The sequence below is a fragment of the Archocentrus centrarchus genome, chromosome 9, assembly GCF_007364275.1.
Source record: "Archocentrus centrarchus isolate MPI-CPG fArcCen1 chromosome 9, fArcCen1, whole genome shotgun sequence".
Classification (NCBI taxonomy): domain Eukaryota; kingdom Metazoa; phylum Chordata; class Actinopteri; order Cichliformes; family Cichlidae; genus Archocentrus; species Archocentrus centrarchus.
The window spans coordinates 10,619,727-10,639,845 of NC_044354.1; the positions used below are offsets into that span (position 1 = coordinate 10,619,727).

Genomic DNA, 20,119 nt, shown 5'->3' on the forward strand with positions numbered 1-20,119 from the left:
AAAAGTTTTGCTTTTAAAGAACACAACCATCTGGCTATTACTTATTATGCTTGGTCATTTATTGCAATTCATTTATGCCTGAGTCATTTCTTTTGGAGCAATTTGGGTTACTTATTTTTTTGTTTTTTCCTCTTTATATAGTTTTATCGATATAACTTGTGAGCTATGCTACGCATTCTTAACATTGCACTGTGTAAATCTTTTGCTAAATACTTTTTATTTTCCTCTACTTTTTGACTATTAACCCCCCTGTGTTAATCATGCTCTATCAGGCAGCTGAAGCCGCATTTGTGCATGAAAGGTGGTATGAAGCTGAGTAGATTAAAATGGGCATTCTACATAAAAAGGTGAAAAGGCTATGACAAGACTGTGCATCTAGTGGGTCACATGACTCTTTTATATGTTTTACACTTAAAGTTCCTGGTCTATTGCTAATGGCTTGACATCACTGCTAGAAAATAATTATGTCAAGCTTATATGTATACTTCATGGTTACAAAAGGATGTGTTAGGATTACATATTGTATATTTTATGTGTGTGTGTGTGTGTGTGTGTGTTTTTCTTCAAATAATCAAGAATCACAGGTGTACTATAAATACACCTGATGAGACCTCATGATGATAGCAATATCTTTCATCTTCTTAAATGATCATGTTTTTGGTCCTTAAGACAGTAAGTCCAGGGAAATCACAACAAGTAATGTTTTTAACAGGAATACACTCCCAGGGCAAAAAAGCCACTTTGCTTTTATGTCTACATGAAGTGGATGGAATAAGGAAATGTATGCACCTTAAAGAAACCTTGCTGCCAGTGGCTAGCACGCTCAGCCATATGTACCAGATTGAAAAAAGGCAACAGAGCAGGAAAATGTTAAATAATGCAGAAAATTGAATGAGAATGTTGGGTCTCAGATTAGTTTGTGTGGTGAAGTAGAAGGATGTGCATGGAGGAGGATGTTCTACTAAGAATTCAGAAGATGATGGACAATATTCTTCCTGTTCAGAACTTAAACCAGAATAAAAAAGATTAGAAAAGGAAGGAAGGTTGAAAAACAATAAATTAACAACAACAAAGAGATAAGCCAAGAGCTACACTTCACATGATTGTAAATTTAAATTAAAGCCGCAAGCGGCGATGAGCGGGCCCTCGCACCCGGCGCGCGTCGACCCCTGGCGCGCTCCAGCCAAGCCGCGCGTCGACCCGTGGCACGCTCCAGCCGAACCGCGCTCGGAGGTTCTCGCAGACGAGAGAGTAGCTGGCTCACCCGGCTGCTGACGGCTCAGCAGGCTAGCCGTACTTCGCGTCGATCGTCTCCCGCTTCCACTAGGTGGCGTCGGTGAGTGCCCACTAATTAATATGTCACAATGCTCTATGTAATGCCTGCAGCCATCAATGAAACTGTAATGACCATAGGATGATGAGTATCAGTGTCCTACTGATTTCCTGTTGCCACTAGGTGGCGTTATGAGTGTGAAACAAAGCTGATAGAGGGGTGTGTCCGGTCTCCCTTACCCTCCCATTAAGCCTGTGAAGTTTGAGGCACATCGGACAATGTATGTCAGAGATGTAACAATTTGGTGCACTGTGGTATATGAGTAAAATCCCACATTTAGAGGGTTGCTACGGCAACAGCGTTCAATATTCTACAAAACCATGAATATCTTTTGATGGGCTACTTGTGTAGATGATCTGGAGCCATTTTGGTGTGACTGGATGAAAAGCTGTAGTAGAAGATGATTCAAATAGCAGGCCTGAAAAATGTGAGAAATGCTGCAAAAATGACACCTTAATTAGAACATGTCAGGCTTCCTGTTGGATTTCGGCTATCGGTCCAAGAGACTTTTTTGTACGTGTTAGGATGTTACTTCAGCATGCACGATTTCAGGTACACAGACCAAGCACTGCCCTGGGGCTGATGTTTAGAACCTATCTGGGCCTGAAATGGAAAAAAAGTCCAAATTCAGAGGGTTGCTACGGCAACACCGTTCAATATTCTACAAAATCATGAATATCTTTTGATGGGCTACTTGTGTGGATGATCTGGAGCCATTTTGGTCTCACTGGGTCAAATGCCCTAGGAGGAGTTGAGGCAAAAAGGCCTGGAAAAGGCGAAAAATGCTGCAAAAATGACACTTTAAAGTGAACGTGGCTGACTTCCTGTTGTGTTTCGGCTATCGGTCCAAGAGACTTTTTTGTAGATGTTAGCATTTTACATCAGCAGGCACATTTTCAGGTACATAGAGAAAGCACAGCCCAGGGGCTGATGTTTAGAATCTCTGTGAATTTGAAATTGAAAAAAGTCCAAATTCAGAGGGTTGCCATGGCAACACCGTTCAATATTCTACAAAACCCTGAATAACTTTTGATGGGCTACTTGTGTAGATGATCTGGAGCCAATTTGGTGTCACTGGGTAAAATGCCCTAGGACAAGTTCGTTCAAATAGCAGGCGTGGAAATCGCAAAAATTGACACCTTCAATTGAAGATGGCCGACTTCCTGTAGGGTTTGGGGTATGGGTCCAAGAGACTTTTTTGTACGTCTTAGTATGTTACACGAGCATGTACATTTTCATACATGTAGAGAAAACGTAGCTCCGGGGCTACTCAAAAAACTTGCTATTTTAAGATATTCCGAGCTGCCACTAGGCGGCGCTCTAACGTTTATGGACTTTATGCATATGAGTGTGTTCAGGGCAGCATGCTTATCACACCACTGAAGTTTGAGCCAGATTGGGCAAGTTGGCTTTGAGTTACAGCCATTTTTGTGTTCATGGCGAATCATCGAACTTTGCCGTCCCATAAGGGTCACGCCCTTTTGTCAAAAACTCACAGTTTTGAAAACACAGTAAGTCCAACTTCTTAAGGCTTTCCAGGTGAAATTTGAGATGGTTCTGCTAAACCACCTTGGAGCTGGACCTCCAAGTGTAAAATATGACATTTCCTGTTCCCACTAGGTGGCGCTGCGACTGATATTAAATATTGTCATATGTATGTGTTCAGGGGGGCACCCTCATCCTACTGGAGAAGTTTGATGCACATTGGATCATGTAGGTATGAATGAGAGGCAATCAAATTTTCATGGCGAATGATCAAAGGTCAAAGGGGCATAAGGACCCCTCCCCCTTGGCAAAAACTCACCATTTTCGAGATTTAGATTCCCCTGGGGGTGTAGGTTAGACAAACCAAATATGAAGATGATAACGTCTAAAACCTCTGAGTTATTAGAGAAAGTGTGAGGGCTGCAAATCGCCAAATTTGCATAATTAATTCAAAATGGCGGACTTCCTGTTGGGTTTAGGGCATGGCTCCAAGAGGATTTTTTGTGCGCGTGGACATGATATACATGTGTATGAAGTTTCATTCATGTACGTGAAACACAGCGGTGGGGCTCCAGTTTAGGGGGCGCTAGCGAGCCATTTGGGCGCGCCCTTGCCCGAGCCCATTAAAATACTTAAATTTTCACCAGGTGTGATGCATGTGCAAAGTTTCATGAGTTTTTGAATATGATAAAGCCCCCAAAAAGCCAATTCATTTGCCTGAATAATAATAAAAATAAAAATAAAAATAATAAACGAAGCAATTACAATAGGGCCTTCGCACAGTTCGTGCTCGGGCCCTAATAATTGGCAATTGGCAAGATTGTTGCTTTAATTTATAATTGTAAAGTTAATGTTGATTGAGCAATAATATCAATAGCCATCAGGTAGAAAAAGTCCTTCGAAAGATTTGATTATGCAACCAAAACTGTGAGTGGATAGTAATTAAAAGTACAAAAGGAGAAGAGTCTAGTTGTTAGAGGAGTCAAAGAAGGTCAAGAGGAAGAGTGACAAAAATTAAAAGTAAAACAAAAGTTAATCTTGGACGATGATGCATAGATCAGGCCAATAGTTTATAGCTTTGAGTGTTCCTGGGAACCCAATGGCATTTAAAGGACTCTGAGAGCACAACAAACAGTAAATAAAAAAATAAAAATAAAATCCTGGTCTCATAAGATAAAAATGTTCTTCAGTGTTTTTTCCAAGCACTATGTCTCGCAAACACCAGACTATCATCACGTGGCTAACACTATCACAGTGAAGCATGTAAGAAGAAGAAACTGTACTCTGCAGTAACGTGAGACTGGGATGATGGATTACTATTCAGCACCAGAGTGACATTAAGTATATGGCTAAAGTACCACTGAACTAGCTACAGGACAATTGTCCTGTCCTCAAGTGACACAGCCAAAGCTCCTAAAAGCTCCCACACAGATGTTAAGCCTCAGTGGCCTGGATGAAAACCCAACATTTAACTTAAGTAAACGATATATTTCAGATTTTCTTTTTCAGCACATTGCAAAAAAACAGCTCTAAAAATCTAAAAACATATACAGTACCAGTCAAAGGTTTGGACTCACTCACCCTTTCACTGGTACTGTACTTTAAAAAGACATTCTGGCTTTTTTAAGGTAAATTGGTGACATAAACGATCATTTCATTCATCTAAAATTAAATTCACTAAGTTGACAGGTTCTGGATACTTTCACAATCAGTAACTAACTAGTCAACAACCAACTTGATGCTGACTAGTTACAAGTTCCTCCAATGGCAACTTGTGATGGGAAACTACAGCAGAGGCCCACAGACGCTTTAGGCAATGTCCTGCTGGGAAACCTTGGGTCCTACCATCCATGTGGATGTTACTTTGACATGTACCACCTAAGTAAGCATTGCTGCAGATCCTGTACACCCTTTCATGGAAGCAGTATTCTCTGATGGCTGCGGCCTTTTTCAACAGGATAACGTCCCCTTCCACAAAGCAAAAATAGTTCACGAATGGTTTGAGGAGCACAAGTCTGAGATGTTGACTTGGCCTCCAAATTCCCCAGATTTCAATCCAACCGAGAATCTGTGGGAAGTGCTGGACAAAAAAATCCAATCCATGGAGGCCCCACCTCGCACCTTACAGGACTTAGAGGATCTGTTGCTAACATCTTGGTGCCAGATGCCACAGCACACTTTCAGGGGTCTAATGGAGCCCATGGTGACGGAAACAGGTCAGGGCTTGTTTTGAAGCAAAACGGGGACCAATGCAATATTAGGCAGGTGGTCATAATGTTATGCTTGATCAGTGTAAATTCTCACTTGTAACATTTCCATTGGCTTTGTTTCATCGTCAAAAAGCCCTTTAAATTAAAACACCTTAAAAGTTTTGAAAGTTTAGAGATGCTACATTTAAGCAGCGCTACACTGTCTTAAATGTGTACTATTCAATGTACCTTTCTCTCTCCTTCTGTCAAGTCTTGATATTTTTCAACAGCTTTCGGTTCACATCCACCATAGCCTAGAGCATCTGGGTGGGAGGTGCTTTTCATGACAAATGACCTTACAAATAACTGATAGAGAGAAAAAACAACATCCCACTCATCTCTTGCTGTCTCCATGCCAGTCTGTGTCTGTCTTTCAACCCTTGTATATGTTTCTCCCTCCCTCAGCATCCTCCCAGGTAGAGTGAGAGAGAGACATCTGTGACCATCAATCTTATCCACCAATATTTACCATCTCCCGACACTTCATCTCAGAAACCCCTTTCCACTTGATGTCTGACTAAATTAGATTAAATGACTGCTTTGTCAACCTTCCCAAAGGAAAGAAAGAGAAACTCTAGAAAACTAATTTGGGTTCCAGTCACACACTGAAATGGAGACGGGCGCTTTCCTATTGTATAATAGCCAAAGCAATATTCCACACCAACTGTAGATAAGATTTCATAGTATAAATGAATAAATGATAATAAGGACGCATTCTATCATCAAATTCCATTTTGACTCATTTTACTGTTTTGTTTTCTATCTTTTATCAGTAGATTTTTTTTTTTCTTTATAGAATTAATGCATCTGTGTGCAATGATAGACAACTTAATAGACAACCCAGTGTAGATTAGCTATATTGGTAATATTTGGATAGTAAAAAAAATACAGATTATCCTTTGAAATCTAAATTTTAAATTAGAGAGATTAAATGTGGATCTATCTTAGTCCATGACTGAAATAATTTGTTTTGCTTGCAACAGATGAAAGTAAACTGGAATCTGTGACAGTACTGTAAATGAGAACATAATGTACGTTATGGCAAATATACCTTTAAAACAATTTGTTTTTCTAATATATTACTCTCCACCCTAATTTTCTCACATTTTATTGTGTTCTCAACATTTTGCTAACTCAGGTACTGAGAAGACAATGAAATAATACTTTGAATACTTTAATTAAACTTTGATTATTCAAACTTGTTATTGTTTAGAGCTGAGAAAAAATCCAGCACACCAGTTTAATACAAAAGATGGGGTTTTTATTTTTTGGATTCCTGAAGTGTAAAATCTTCAGTTGTTTTTAAAAATCGCTGCCCTGGATATGCTAATTATTTTTTGTTTCATTTTCTCTTTTGTTCCCTCCCTACAGCTACCTTTTCCCCCATACTTCACACATCCACCAAGTTCAACCTAATAACTGTATCAGACTAACACACCAGTTCCTGATTTATCTCAATATTTATAAAAAAAAACTAACAAAACAAAAACATATGCCTGCTTGTTCTTTGTCAGATTTTTTTCATTCTGTTTAAACTCCTGCTGTGGCTCACCTGCCTGTTAGCTTTTGTTACCAATCCCTGCCTCACTGTTCTCTATGCATTAAGGATCCTCTGTCCTGATTTCCATTTACCCAATAGTGACTGATCTCAGCAAATAAACTGGTGGTTAAAACACAAATATCAAGGTGTACATGAAATAAATCAATAAAAATGAAGCATTGAGTGAGATTTAGCAGCTGACATAACCTGTTCAGTCAGAATAGCTTATGCATATTTTGTGGCTTTGCTTTGGAATCTCTTTCTGTGCTTAAGTGGTACTAATCAAACAATTATGTGGTCACTCACATTAGACAATTACCTGTACAGTGGGCAAACAGAATAAAGCTACTTTCGGCTGCTCCCTTTTTCACCACAGAGGGTAGCTTTTTTACACCTTGTGCTGATGTGGCCTCCAAGGGATTTGTGTTTCCTCCCGGGATTGAACCGGGGATTTTTCGCTTGTTAAGCAAATGATGGGCAAATATGGTCAAATAAATAAAAAAAACTAATGTGCTCCTTTCCCGCACAGTTGTGCTAAATCTGCTGATTTGGGTTGAATGACACTGACAGAGTGGAGATATGGACATATTTTTCATTTTTATGAAAGTCATAACAGATAAGAGATGACTGTTATAACAACTGACAACTGCTAACATGAAATCATCTCTTTTCAAACATCTGCAAAGAAAACATGCTAACACACAGCTAGTTGTAAGGAAGCCTGGATTCAGCCAAAGTTCAACTTTCAACAGGTAATAAATACAGCAAGGAGCAGTCAAGCTTGCAGCATTGTAGGCTCCATTTCTTATCCCTGATTCTACAGCAGAATTGCTCTGGCTGCAACATTGTTCTCTGAAAAAAATCTTCTAGGCTGGTCACTAACTTTGCCAACAGCTCTGTATTAATAATTAAAAAAACCAAACAAACAAAAAAAACAAAAAAAAAGACAGAGTTTTTGAGTGTCCACATTACAACAGGGATTGGTGGGTATGGGACTGTAGTCTAATATTTTTATTGTTAACTGAGAAGTACTGTCAATTATGGCCTGCTCATGCTTGCCATTGCTACACTCAAAAATTATGACGTATGCCAGCATTAGCGTCACAACTGCTGGCGTGCAGCACACTTTGGTTTCATTTCAGTTTGTCATGCACCTCTCGATTTTTGTAACCTGGCAAGCACAGTGGAGCCAGTGCAACATAACAGTACAAGCAGGTTAGCCTTTACCACTATTTCAGTGATATTTCAAAGCAGGAGCTCACTGAGCTACTGCAACAGCTTACAAAGATGAGAAATTTTGCAATCACATTGTTTCCTGTTTCGATTTCTTCTATGCCATGCAGAGGTTTTTCTGAGTGGTCCTGAGCAAGTCCAGCATGCCTCAAGCATTATCTTATCTTATCTTAATGTAATGAGTAATTTAATGAATTACTTTCTATAGGGTATCAATAAGTATCATAATGCACTATGGTTTATAAAAATAAGTACTGTGTAATGTAATTTTTTGAGTAACAACCCCAGCGCTAAAAGTCATTAAAGTTTGCTTGATGATCTCTTCTAGGGTTTAATTCCGGGATCCGGGATTCCCGGGAAATGCGATCAGAACCATTTCCCGTTTCCCGGGAAACGTTAGACGGGAAACCGGGAAAAAAGTCGCGCGCGTCGATTTGACTTTCAGAAAGAAAAGAAAGCTTCAGAATGTTAAATTTAAGGAAATATTGAGAGAAGGGTTCGTTTAATGCGAAAAGCATTACTCTTCATTTCAGGCACGTTCAGCCTCCGTTTAAGGCTTCAGCCTTCATCTCAAGCGTTTTAATAGAGGTATTACACAGTTGTACTTTTTTCCTCTTTAATTTGTTGAAATCGTAGGCAATCGAGTGTTTCTTTTCCTCGTTTGCAGCTGCTTACTAACAATCATGAATTAGGATGCGGGCCTAATGTGTGAAGAAATTATCATGAAATAGATTGCTTTAACATATTTCGCTTTTAAAATGGAGTTGAGTAAAATGTATATTTTTTAGGCTATAAGGATTGGCCAGTTTTTCAAAAGACGATTCACAGCGAACCTACTTTAACCCTCAGACACGGTGTTATAAATTTGCTGTTGCCAGAATGGCAATGACCAAGTCGTAGTGCATTACTCAAGGCCCTGTGTTATGCCATATTATAGTGTAGTACGGTAGTTAACTTTTCAATGACTATTACAGCGTTCCACTGGTGGAGATATAGCGCAACAGATGTCGCCACGACAGCATGGCTGAGCCTTTATCAATGCTGTGTGGAGATGAACCGTATTGTTTTGCACCAGCAGTTGTAAAATATCTTGGTATAATTCCATGTACAATGGAGGAATATTCGAATTATATTTGTTAAGGGAGTGTTGAGGAACGATACAACACCGCATAGCTCGAGCACTCCAATGTCGAGATGTAGGTTTTATTGCATTAATCAAGACGACGTTGCCCCCTACTGGGCATAACAGGACATAGCTGGAAAGCTACCTCTACAATATCACAATAGGTTAAGGCCGACACAGGCTACAGAAGGCCTAATTAAAATAAAAAAATAAATAAACTTTTTCCCGGGATTCCCGGGAAATGGCTCGTCATTTCCCGGGATTTAATTCATGTCATTTTCGGGAAAAATATTAAACCCTAATCTCTTCAGAATGTTTAGCGAGTGCAAAACCTTGAGGCTAAGAGGCCTACCTTCAGTGTATTTCCATGCTAAACTTAAAAGGCTATAACACAACCACAGAACCACTTTTATACACAAACACTGACACAACACACTCACAGTCACACAATAACACCCCGTTTTTCACCCCCCGCCCCTCCGCCCCCACCCCTGTCACGCCTCCAACCAAATTAGATTGTGATTGCTCTTTCCGAGGTCACTTTTAATTAAACTGAGATGAGAACATGACACATGGGATTAAGCCCCATCCTACCAATTCAAATTAAGAATTCATAACTAATGCCAGAGCCTATTGCTTTCAACCATGACCTCCATATCATTTATGTATAGGAGCAAAAGGAACTCCTCTAATTGTCTTCTTCTGAAGAGATAAAGAGCATGATGAGAGGGGAAGGGAACTGCGTATGTGTGTGCGTGTCTGTTTGAATGTACATGTCTCTTAAAAATTACATTAAAAACATGCACCTTGTCTGTGCGCCATAAATTAACACTGACTTATACTGAGAAAAAGAGCGAGAGATTTTCATATCTCCCCACCATGCTCAGGGCTTAACAAATAATGCTTCCATGGCCTTAAGAGGACTAACTCCTATAATTTCGGCTGATCTGGTTAATGGAGACACATAGGGCTCACATGAATTAGCATTAGCCTGGTAACACACTAGTATCGTCATATGAGTCAAACCCAATTCAAAGTACCCTTAATTATGTAAAATAGACAACTGTGAAGAATGTAAGTTCACTGTCTACTACAATTTTAATAGCAAGTGATGTAACACTTACTTTGCAGTCTATAAAGTCTATATCTCTAGTGTGCATTTGCAGTAGTCAACAGTGCACCTGTGTACTAGGATTTGCCGTTCCATGAAAACATTCAGCTCTTCAAGACATGCTTACCCCTCAATTTACAGGGCTGTGAGGGTGTTTGAAATGTAAGATACATGGTTAGCATGCCGCTCGGAGACTGAGAAAGGCTTGAACTATTGTTTGTAAAGGATTGTAAAGTAGTTCTCTCCATTTGGTGAGACCTCAAAAGTCGTAATGACTTAGTGGCTTCTGAGCTTAGTCTCTCTTAATCTGCATCTAACTCCTTTCTATGTAGTATTCGAGGAACATATGTTAGACATTTATATCGGCCTTATCTGGATATCTGGGTCCAAGTGCGGAATGAGTGTAAACATGCCATGAGGGAATATGCTTCCAAAGGGGATGACTTGATTATGATGTCTTGTCAACATGTGTGTTCATCTCTACTCTACTTGATAGTGAGCAGCTGCAATAAATGTTTCTGCATAAGACATGGCTTACTTTAATAACTGACGAACAAAGGCCCCAGAACAACTTTCCTTACCTCAGTAATAAAAGCTTTGGCCGTGGCTGGACTCATGAACAACACAGCTCTGCGCAGTGTATCCCTATAGCGATGCAGCTCCTCCACGCGCATTGTTCTGAACAGGCTCGTGATCATCATGTTAATGTTGGATTCCACCTTCTGAAGAGATACATCCATTCCCTGCTGAGAGGTACTGTCCAGGAAATCCTCAATGCCACGGATATCTGGAAAAAAAGACAGATAGGTATGAAGCTGTGACTGTGCAGAACAACAACCACATTCTTCTGGAAGTATTATGCAGAAAAATTACACTTTACAGGACTGGACAGGACATAAATATTCTGCTTACAGACAGAGATTTATCACAAATATTAAGAACATCGCTGATGACTTTACACCATATTCTGTTTCACTTGATGGATTATCTCTCTGCATGAGTAGGTTCAATAAATATCTCTATTCATCTGCCCTTACTGGTGAGGAATCCTTACTGTCAGTGCATTTGTTCTACTCAAGTTTTTATCCTTTGCGTTATTTGAGCTCAGGGCTTTGTTGTTAGAAGAACATACGCTGTATGTCAGTACTAAATAGCTTTCTTTTGGGAAATGTCAGTGCTCAAAGCATGATATAGACATGCACACACACAGAGATACACAGATCTGAAATACATAAAGAAAAAAGCATATTGCAATGGGTCACCAGAAGAGTGCTTCCAGTATATACTTTAACTAAACCATCAGTAAGCTCATACATAAACTAACATTATATTTTAAGTAAGTTCCAGGGGGATGATACACTTTTAATGAAAATTAAATTCCTGAATGTCCAATCCCTGACAGCAGATTTGGAGGCCTGTAGAAACCATAATTTTGCAGAAAGGGGAATGATACTTTAGTTACAGCTTCTCATATACAAGGCACATAATATTATCTGAAACAGTTCTCATCAGGCAAATGGTTTTGCACATATTAAAGCTTTAATATGAAAAGAAAAAAAATTGCATTTTCATCCAACTTCAGTGTGATATTCCCCAGATATGACACCAAGTACCAAATTCAAATTAACTTTATTAAATAGAGCAAGTTTCTGTCAGTGTTTGTGATGCCCTTCTCTTTCATTTTCTCAGTACAAATTTTATGGCTGCCAGAGATTGTTTCAGAAACAGAGTGAGGTATTTTAATTCAGCAAGATGTTTTTATTGTTTTACACTATACATCACAGGAAGCCAGTGTTTCAGTTTAAGGATAGGCAAAGATACAGTATGATCATGTTGACATGTACCAGTCAGGACCCTAGCAGCAACACAGTATATGTAAGCATCTGGGGAACGTATGAGCAGTCTCATATGGGTCAAACCAGAAGCTATGTAGTATAGAGAAAAAATGTGTCCTATAGAGATACTTCATTACTTTAGCAATTGTTTTCGATATCTGTGAATAGCTGTGCTGTTAGAAGGGGATACATTCATTAAATCTGATTATTGCTGAATCCACTACTACTACTACTCTCTCAGCACTAAAAGAACAAATAATTCATGTCATTATTAAGACTTTTCAACAAGTGCATTAACCACTGTAATTATTGCCATTAAAACTTATTTTTGTGTGATACCAGAACCAGGATGCTAGTATGAATATTTTTATTGCCTCTTCTATTCTTAATGGGCTACATTCCAGGTCAAGGTAATCCCAATTAAGGTACTTTGGTTGAGGCCACTGCTAATTATGTCAAAGGATGTGTATGTGTGTGTAGTTATGTAACTACCTAATGATCTATTTGATATGGAAAATGGATGACACTGCCGTCATTGCCAGTGCCACGGCAGAACAATTAACTGGATTGATTGGACTTGTTAAATCCCAGAGGCCTGGGAAGATGCTGTGATTTCAATGCCAATTTTTGGAGATTTAATAAAGTATTAAGAGGAGAGACAATAGCATTGATTCAGGGGGAAAAAATGGTATTTAGAAGCGAGACAAACTTCATCCTGTGTGCACACAGACACACAAGTCAAGAATAATCACAATATAAAAAGGATGAGTTCCTTTTCTTATATAAGGGGTATGGAAAGAGTGTTGTCAGTCCTTTAGTGGCAATAGTAACATGACAAGGAAAAATTTAATTTTCTTTTCTTTTTTTTCAGTATACAATACATATGCAGGTACACAACTCCAGAGGCCAACAGTTGGACACTGAATCTGTATATAGTGTAGTTTTAAATCATAAGCCATCAGTTTCTGTGTGTGCGCAACTGAAACATTTATTTAAGCTACTGTATCACTTGTGTATATGTGTGTAACAATGAGAAAAAGTAAATTTCCAAACACCGACAATGACAGATTAAAAGCCATTAAAAAGTCATTACTAATAGCAGAAATTGTAATAATTATTAATGATATTATCATTAGCAAGACAATCTCCATCATTTCCACTACTATAACACCTAATAAACTACAAAATCAGGTAAAGGCAAGAAAAACAGAAAAAAAAATGGAGAAAAAAAGGCTTGTAGGTATTTTGCATAACATTGCATATATGTATGAAATCATTGTGCATTTAAGACTGGAGGAATAAAATGAACCATAGTTAATCAAGTTAAATTGTCAGTGATCTGGTTAACTATGAATCTCAAGGCTAACCCATCCATCCATCCATCCATCCATCCATCTTCTTCCACTTATCCAATTCACGGTCATGGGGTCCAAAGCCTATCCCAGCTGTTACAGGGCAAGAGGCTGGGTACACATTGAACAGGTCACCAATCTGTTGCAGGGCTAACATATAGAGACAGACAACCATTCACACTCACGTTCAGTTTAGATGCCAATTCTCACTAATAAACATCAGAGTAAACACAGTCGCAATTATGTATCAAAAAGCTTTTTTCAACAGAACAATCTGTTTTTTTGTTTTATTTTTTCACATTACAAATAATGCATTAATTTCAATCCAGTTTTGATCACTTTATGATTACAAAACAGCCCGGTGTCTATTTTAGTGGCTGTTTTTAGGCCATTTTGTTGCTTTGAGCCTGATCACCTGGCTGTCATCCATTGCCACTGTCTGCTTGAGGGGAGGGCCAGTCAGCCTTTATTTGCCCTAGCTTATAGTACAGGTTATGTGCCTAATTCATTTGCCTTGCCCCACTCTGTGAGGGCCTTAAAAAACAAACCTAACTCTTTCACTGAATGCAGCTCTTTCCAACTCACTGGATTAAGTAAAGACTAAAATTTGAAATAATAATAATAAAAGAACTTGTGAAAGAAACTGTATTCTTTAGATACAAAGAAAGTGAATGAATTAATAATAACTGACTGTAATGCAACAAGAGGAATGGAGCACCACAAAAACAAACAAACAAGCAAGTAAACAATGAGTCAGTAAATGGACTTTTTCTTATATAGTGCTTTTCGATTCTTCATGTCTTCATTCACCCATTCACATACACATTCATAGAAGCGCTTTTCTTTCTACATTTAAGTACTTTCTATCTAACATTCTCACTCTGATGAATGCATCGGGAGCACCTCAGGATTCAGTACCTTGCCCAAGGATGCTTTACCTGTTGAGCCACAGCCACCCCAAAGAAGAGCTGGAAAGCTCTGACTCATTCCGTTTTAAACGTGCATGTCTATGATGTCAAACTTTGGTTGAGTTCCTGCCTCCTGCTTCCGAAAGGACAAGGCTTGAGCATGTACCTCCATGCTGCTGAGTGGATCACTGATTGTCAGCTACTTTACATCAAGGAGCTCAGGGATCTGACAATAGAGAAAAAGAGGGCTAAGATTGCCACCAATCTTGCCAACCCAGGCAACCATCTGTTTGAGAGACATCCCACTGGGAGAGTACTGTGGGATGTACTGGTACATTAACACCATGATCAACCATCACCTCAACACTCCCACGCCCCAAGTGTTGTCACCTCACTCAATCACTCAGTGTATTCTCACAGTTCCAGGCTTCTTAATCTGAATGAGATTACTGCACAACTGCCGTAATGTTAAGCACTGCAGGTTTTTATGAAATAAACTTTAGATTCATCTATATCTGTATGTTACTGACTGTCATATTAAGAAGAAAGAAGACTGAACTGACATGATCAAGGGTAAACAGAAGCTGCAGTCACGTCTCCACTGAGGATGAGAAGACTCTAATGGCATTCTTGGAACACTTTCCCTCCTAGCTGCAATATGTCCCCGCGCGTCACTGCCTTTCATGAGTTATTTCAGTAAAAATGAAAAAAGGCATTTTGTGACGAGAACTCATCAGCTGGAATGTTTTAATAATTTCTTATAAAACAAGGTTAAGGCTTGTATAGCATAAGGTTCAATGTGTGTCCCCATGCTACCATTTACTAGGATTCCCTCCTTTTGCTCCCATCCCATCTATTCCTGGCTCAAACGGAAAGCTGGAGTTAATGTAGTGTAGCAGCTAGCAGCACGCGGGGATTTCACCTGCATGTACCGACTAGCTCTGTGGTACTCTGTCTCAGAAGCCACCACTATTTTCTCCTTTGCTTGCTTTCCTCTTGATCCCTCTGTCTTTCCCTTAGTATTTTATCTGAAACCTCCCTCTGTTTGCTTTCTGTTCTCTTGGGCTGAATTCTCATTTTGAGTGTGCGTAAAGTCCAAGCTGTTATCCTACTCCAAGAGGCAGATTCTGTGCCATGTCTAATGTCCATCAATCCCACACTAGAGACCAGTGTTTGCATTCTACCAAATGTCAGCACTGGTTTTCTCCAAATGAAAGTGATTATTCCCTTACTTTATCTATGCTTGTAGTTGTTTTAACTCCCTTCACAATGTAATATTACTGGGAAATTGGAAAAAATAATTTATACATACAAATGACTTGTGCTCCTTAAAATCAAATTTGCAATTATTGATAAAAGTCCCCTCTTTAGCAAATGTTTTCCCCTGAAAACGCACACAATTATTATGAAGCAGTTCCCGGTGTGTGAACTAAGATACTAAAAGAAGCAAAAACACTGATATCAACTTGGCATTATAAAGAAATGAAATAGAGCTGCAGTCCAAAAGTAGGTGTTAGCATATGCAAGAAGGTTTCTCTCGGTGTAGGGAAAGGGTAACATCAAACATCTGCAAATGAAATTCAGCCGATGCAACTCAATATCTGTCAGAGCCTCTCTGTTGCCCCATTTTCCCTGTTTCACCTGTCTGACTTGAAACATTTCTCCACCTTCAAATAAGTAAGAAAATACATAAGTGTGCAAACTACTGAATCTGATTTCATGCCTTTCTCCTTTCCATCCTGCTGCTTTGTTTCAGCAGCACTCTCCCTGCATAAAGCATTTAAAGCTTAAATTGTTTGCATTTGTTTTGTTCAAATTATATTAGAAAATATCCAAGCTTAAATTGTAGTGACTTTAGAAAGAGGTTCCCATCCATCATCCATCGTAACAGCTTGACTAAGCTACCAGGGTTTTCTCCAATGATTTGTACTTGCTCTACAGCCTAAAAAGACACTTGACTGCACATTGTCCATATCAGTTTTTTGCTGCCACAGAATCCATACTAAGATTAATTTATTTCACCTACTGGTAACAGAAGCCAAATCATGGGGATGCATGACCTTGCATCCCTTTTTATCCATTTAATACTAGGGTGAGGGTTTTTTTTTTTTTTTTTTTAAACAAGACATTATGGATAGAGGCCAAAGAGACAAGTAGAGTATAACTCCAAAAACTTATGTTTTTGGAACTTGAGGAGACTATTGTTTCAGCAGTATCAATATATTGACAAGGAACTGTGTTTTCCAGATAAGGTTCTTTTAATGGTGGGTTCAAAATAATTTTCTAAGTGACTCGGAAAAAAATGGCGGTGGAGGTGAGGGGAGTATATTTTAATATGAAGTGTTTAGACAGAGAAGCCACTAAATATTAACAGAAGGCATAATTACTGTCCTTTATACCATTATCAAACAAAAAGCTATTCTTTTTAAAAGGACCCATATACAGATACAGCCAAACTTTTATAAAAAATCAAAATATTCAAAATAATTTAAATATTAAAAATCAAAGTTATGTTTTGAAAATGTAAAATAGATGTATAAAACTTTACAGTCAATTTGACCTTTCAGACATTAGCTTTATGAAGGTTATTCAAAATTGTTCTTTAGACATTGACTACTTTTAAACTCATTTTCAATCCAGTCCTTTTTTTTTCTTTTTTTTGTTTGTTTGTTAGTTTGTTAAGCCACTTAACAATGAACTATGAATTACTCAAAAAAGGCATTTAACAATCGGTTTTATAGAGTCATGAACACAAATTGGAAATTTTTGTTCAAATTGTTATTGATAAGTGTGGAGGATATCAGGAGAGAGGTATAACAGTGAGAGTCTACAGCTGTCTGCAAAACATAGTGAAAGTTCTCTCATTGTTTGGGGCTACATTTCAGCCAGTGGTGTTAGAGAGTTGGTCAAAATTAATTTTTCAGCACAGAAAAGTTCTGAATACACACATGCTGCCAATGCAGTAAAAGCATCCCTGGATAGAAAAAAAACACACAATGGAATACTGTCAGTCATGGATTGGCCTCCCAGAGCCCAGACCTCAACATTATTGAAATAGTGAGGGATCATCTTGACAGAAAACAGAACAAAAAGCAGCCAACATCCAAAGAAGAGCTTTGAATGTCCTTCAAGAAGCCTGGAGAACTATTCCTAAAGACTACTTAAAGAAATTACAGAAAGCTGCCTCAGAGAATTCAGGTTGTAGTGAAAAAAAAAGTGGTCATGCCAAATATTGACTTTCAAGCTCTGTTTTTACCTTATAAATGGCATTTCCATGCATGATTGCACATTTCAATAAATGGCTGTACCTATTTTGTGTAAAACATAAATAAATAAATTAAAGTGTATTAGACCAGTGCTAACTTCATGGAAGTGGGGGGCAGGGAAAAGGTCTTCAAATGTGACTGCAGCAGCAAACTTCCAGAAAACGGGACATTAGAAGACTACAAACAATATGACCTCTAGACCACTGTGTGAATTCTGTAAATTTAAGGTTTTCCATCTTGATATCCTATTTTTGTTGGTTTATTTTTTGCTGTTGAAACCGACAATTTCTCCTGAGTCCATGCTCTCACTACTGTATCAAGTTAGGAAGAGTGGAAACTTTTCTGACCAAGCTGACCCAAACAAACTAAACAGGCATATTCTAAGTTATCAGGTCATTCCATCAGGTGGAAATGTGCATTTTTAGGCCGCACTTTATTAAAAATTCAACATGATGTCACAAAGTATACAGTTTTATTAATGTACTCTGGGTTGCATACTTTTAAAAACTGGATTTTAACAGTGGTATTCAAATTTCTACAGACACACAGAGATGAGGTGGCGGAGTGCTCCTTGCCTGCAGGAAGTGTCTTATTTCACACCTGATCTTTGAGAGGTGAAAAAGTTTCACTGTGATGCAAATGATGCGCGACAGCTGAACACCAAGCACTAAAACGAGAAAAGCAAAAATCTCCCATTTAACGTGGTCCTGCAGTTCAAGAACATACAAAGTGGAGGACTGTTTTTATGACAGTGTTCTGTAAATACTTTGTCGATTCAACTGTGTACTCTGGCAGACGGGCACAGAGTGATATCTGCCATCAGGGGGTTGGTAGAGACGGACAGCTCCTAACCTGCCACAGAAGAATCCACTGCAATACTAATGATAGCCTAGGCTCTCTCACCTGTCTACAAATTTAGTTTTTGCCCTTAAAATTACTGTAGCGATTTACTAGAGATACACAGTATTAATTTATTTTATTTTATTTGGAGTGCTGCTTTCAAAGCGCGCAATTTATTTTTAAAATAATAACACAAACAGTGGTTTGTGGCAAGCAGTTTACTGCATTTTAAAATTATGCAGTCCATAAATTTTTTGTAAAACTGGTGATAGGACATCTATGTAACCTTTTATAAATCATTTTATTAATGTGCTTATTTATTTATTTATCATCAGCCTGCAGCATGCATGACTGCAATCGTTGTCGCTATGACTGTCAATTTATTTGGAAAAGGATTATTCCCCATTGTTGTAAGGGCCAAATCTTTGGGTCTGTCCCCTAAAGTAGCTTTTCACTGAGTCCTCACCCTAAATATTTTTGAACAGAGCTCCACATATTTCTTTAGAGCAGAATACACACACACATACAATTCAATTCAATTCAATTCAATTCAATTCAATTTTATTTATATAGCGCCAAATCACAACAAACTGTCACCTCAAGGCGCTTTGTATTGTGGGTAAAGACCCTACAATAATACAGAGAAAACCCAACAGTCAAAACGACCCCCTATGAGCAAGCAACATACACATCACTATTGTGCAATCCCACTGCTCTTCTGTCGTATCACATCTAAACACACTGTTCATTGACAGAACCCACCAATAATCAACTCACGTTTAAATTTTGAAATTATTTTGGTTTAAAAATATTAGCAGTGCAGTTAAATAATCATTTTATGCTTTCATGTTCATTAGTCGGCAATAACCACCGAGTGCAACCAGCTTGTTCGGTGTGCACATCCTCTACTTTATAAGTAAGTAAATATCTATATAAAGGTTTTCTGACAGGTTCAACATTATGATGCTGTTAGAATTACAGAACCAGTGAGCAAATTTAAAATGTACGAATATACTGCGTAGCAGGCTGTTAATAAATGCACTTCCAATATCACTGCTTCTCCTGGTGGATACACAAGACATTACCACCAGTTTTCCTAAATGCTGCTTAGGGGCGTTACCACGCGTGGTCGCATTGCCCTCGTCACAAGTGGGATCTTGTTACGGCCAAGGATCGGCCACCCGCCAAGGTCCCATCATGGACCAGCCGGCCATTTTACGTAAGTGGCTGTATCTGTATTAAACTAAACCTGACTACCTTACAGGGAGGCACTGTGAATAATTGTGGATGATTGCAAATATAGAAATCACCTTTTTGTTTCACAGACATGTTATAAGATAGCCATCCCATCTGTTCTGCTATTAGACGAGCATTCCCTTTCCTTTGTCTTTCTTCTTGGCCATTACCTCTGGCTATCCGAACACCTGCCTCAGGCATTTCACTGTTGCTCACAAGCAGTGGTTAAAATATGGACTAAGCCTTCAAATAAAATGTGGGACTGCTTCTTGTAAGAAAAGTCTAGAGAATCTATTTCTCATTTAAAGTTGTGGCTGGAAACATAGCCCTTTGGGGCTAGCCTAAACTTGGGAAGTTTACCTCCATAGGAGAAATAACTGCTTTAGGCCCTAAACCATCAGTAGTGCCTGACTGCCTATCAGTAGTGCCTGACTGCCTATGGCGGCACTTCTATCCCTATAAATAGAAATACCGGTCTCCATCCACTACTCTTTTGCTTTATTTTCCTCTTTTTCTTGCTCTCTTTTATTCATTTTACCTTAAAGCCCCGGGCTTCACATTCTCCAAGTCCCCACTGAGAGCTTAACAAACACTTGTAAAAAACCAAC

At 38.7% G+C, this 20,119-nt stretch overlaps 1 protein-coding gene across 1 annotated transcript in view; it reads right to left on the minus strand.

Moving 5' to 3' along the window:
* The window catches only part of grid2 (glutamate receptor, ionotropic, delta 2), a 540,691-nt gene that overhangs the window by 209,555 nt on the left and 311,017 nt on the right, over positions 1-20,119 (minus strand). Inside the window, exon 4 of the mRNA XM_030736912.1 lies at positions 10,656-10,861. Within this exon, the coding sequence (XP_030592772.1) occupies positions 10,656-10,861 (206 nt within the window). The remainder of the gene's footprint in view (positions 1-10,655; positions 10,862-20,119) is intronic.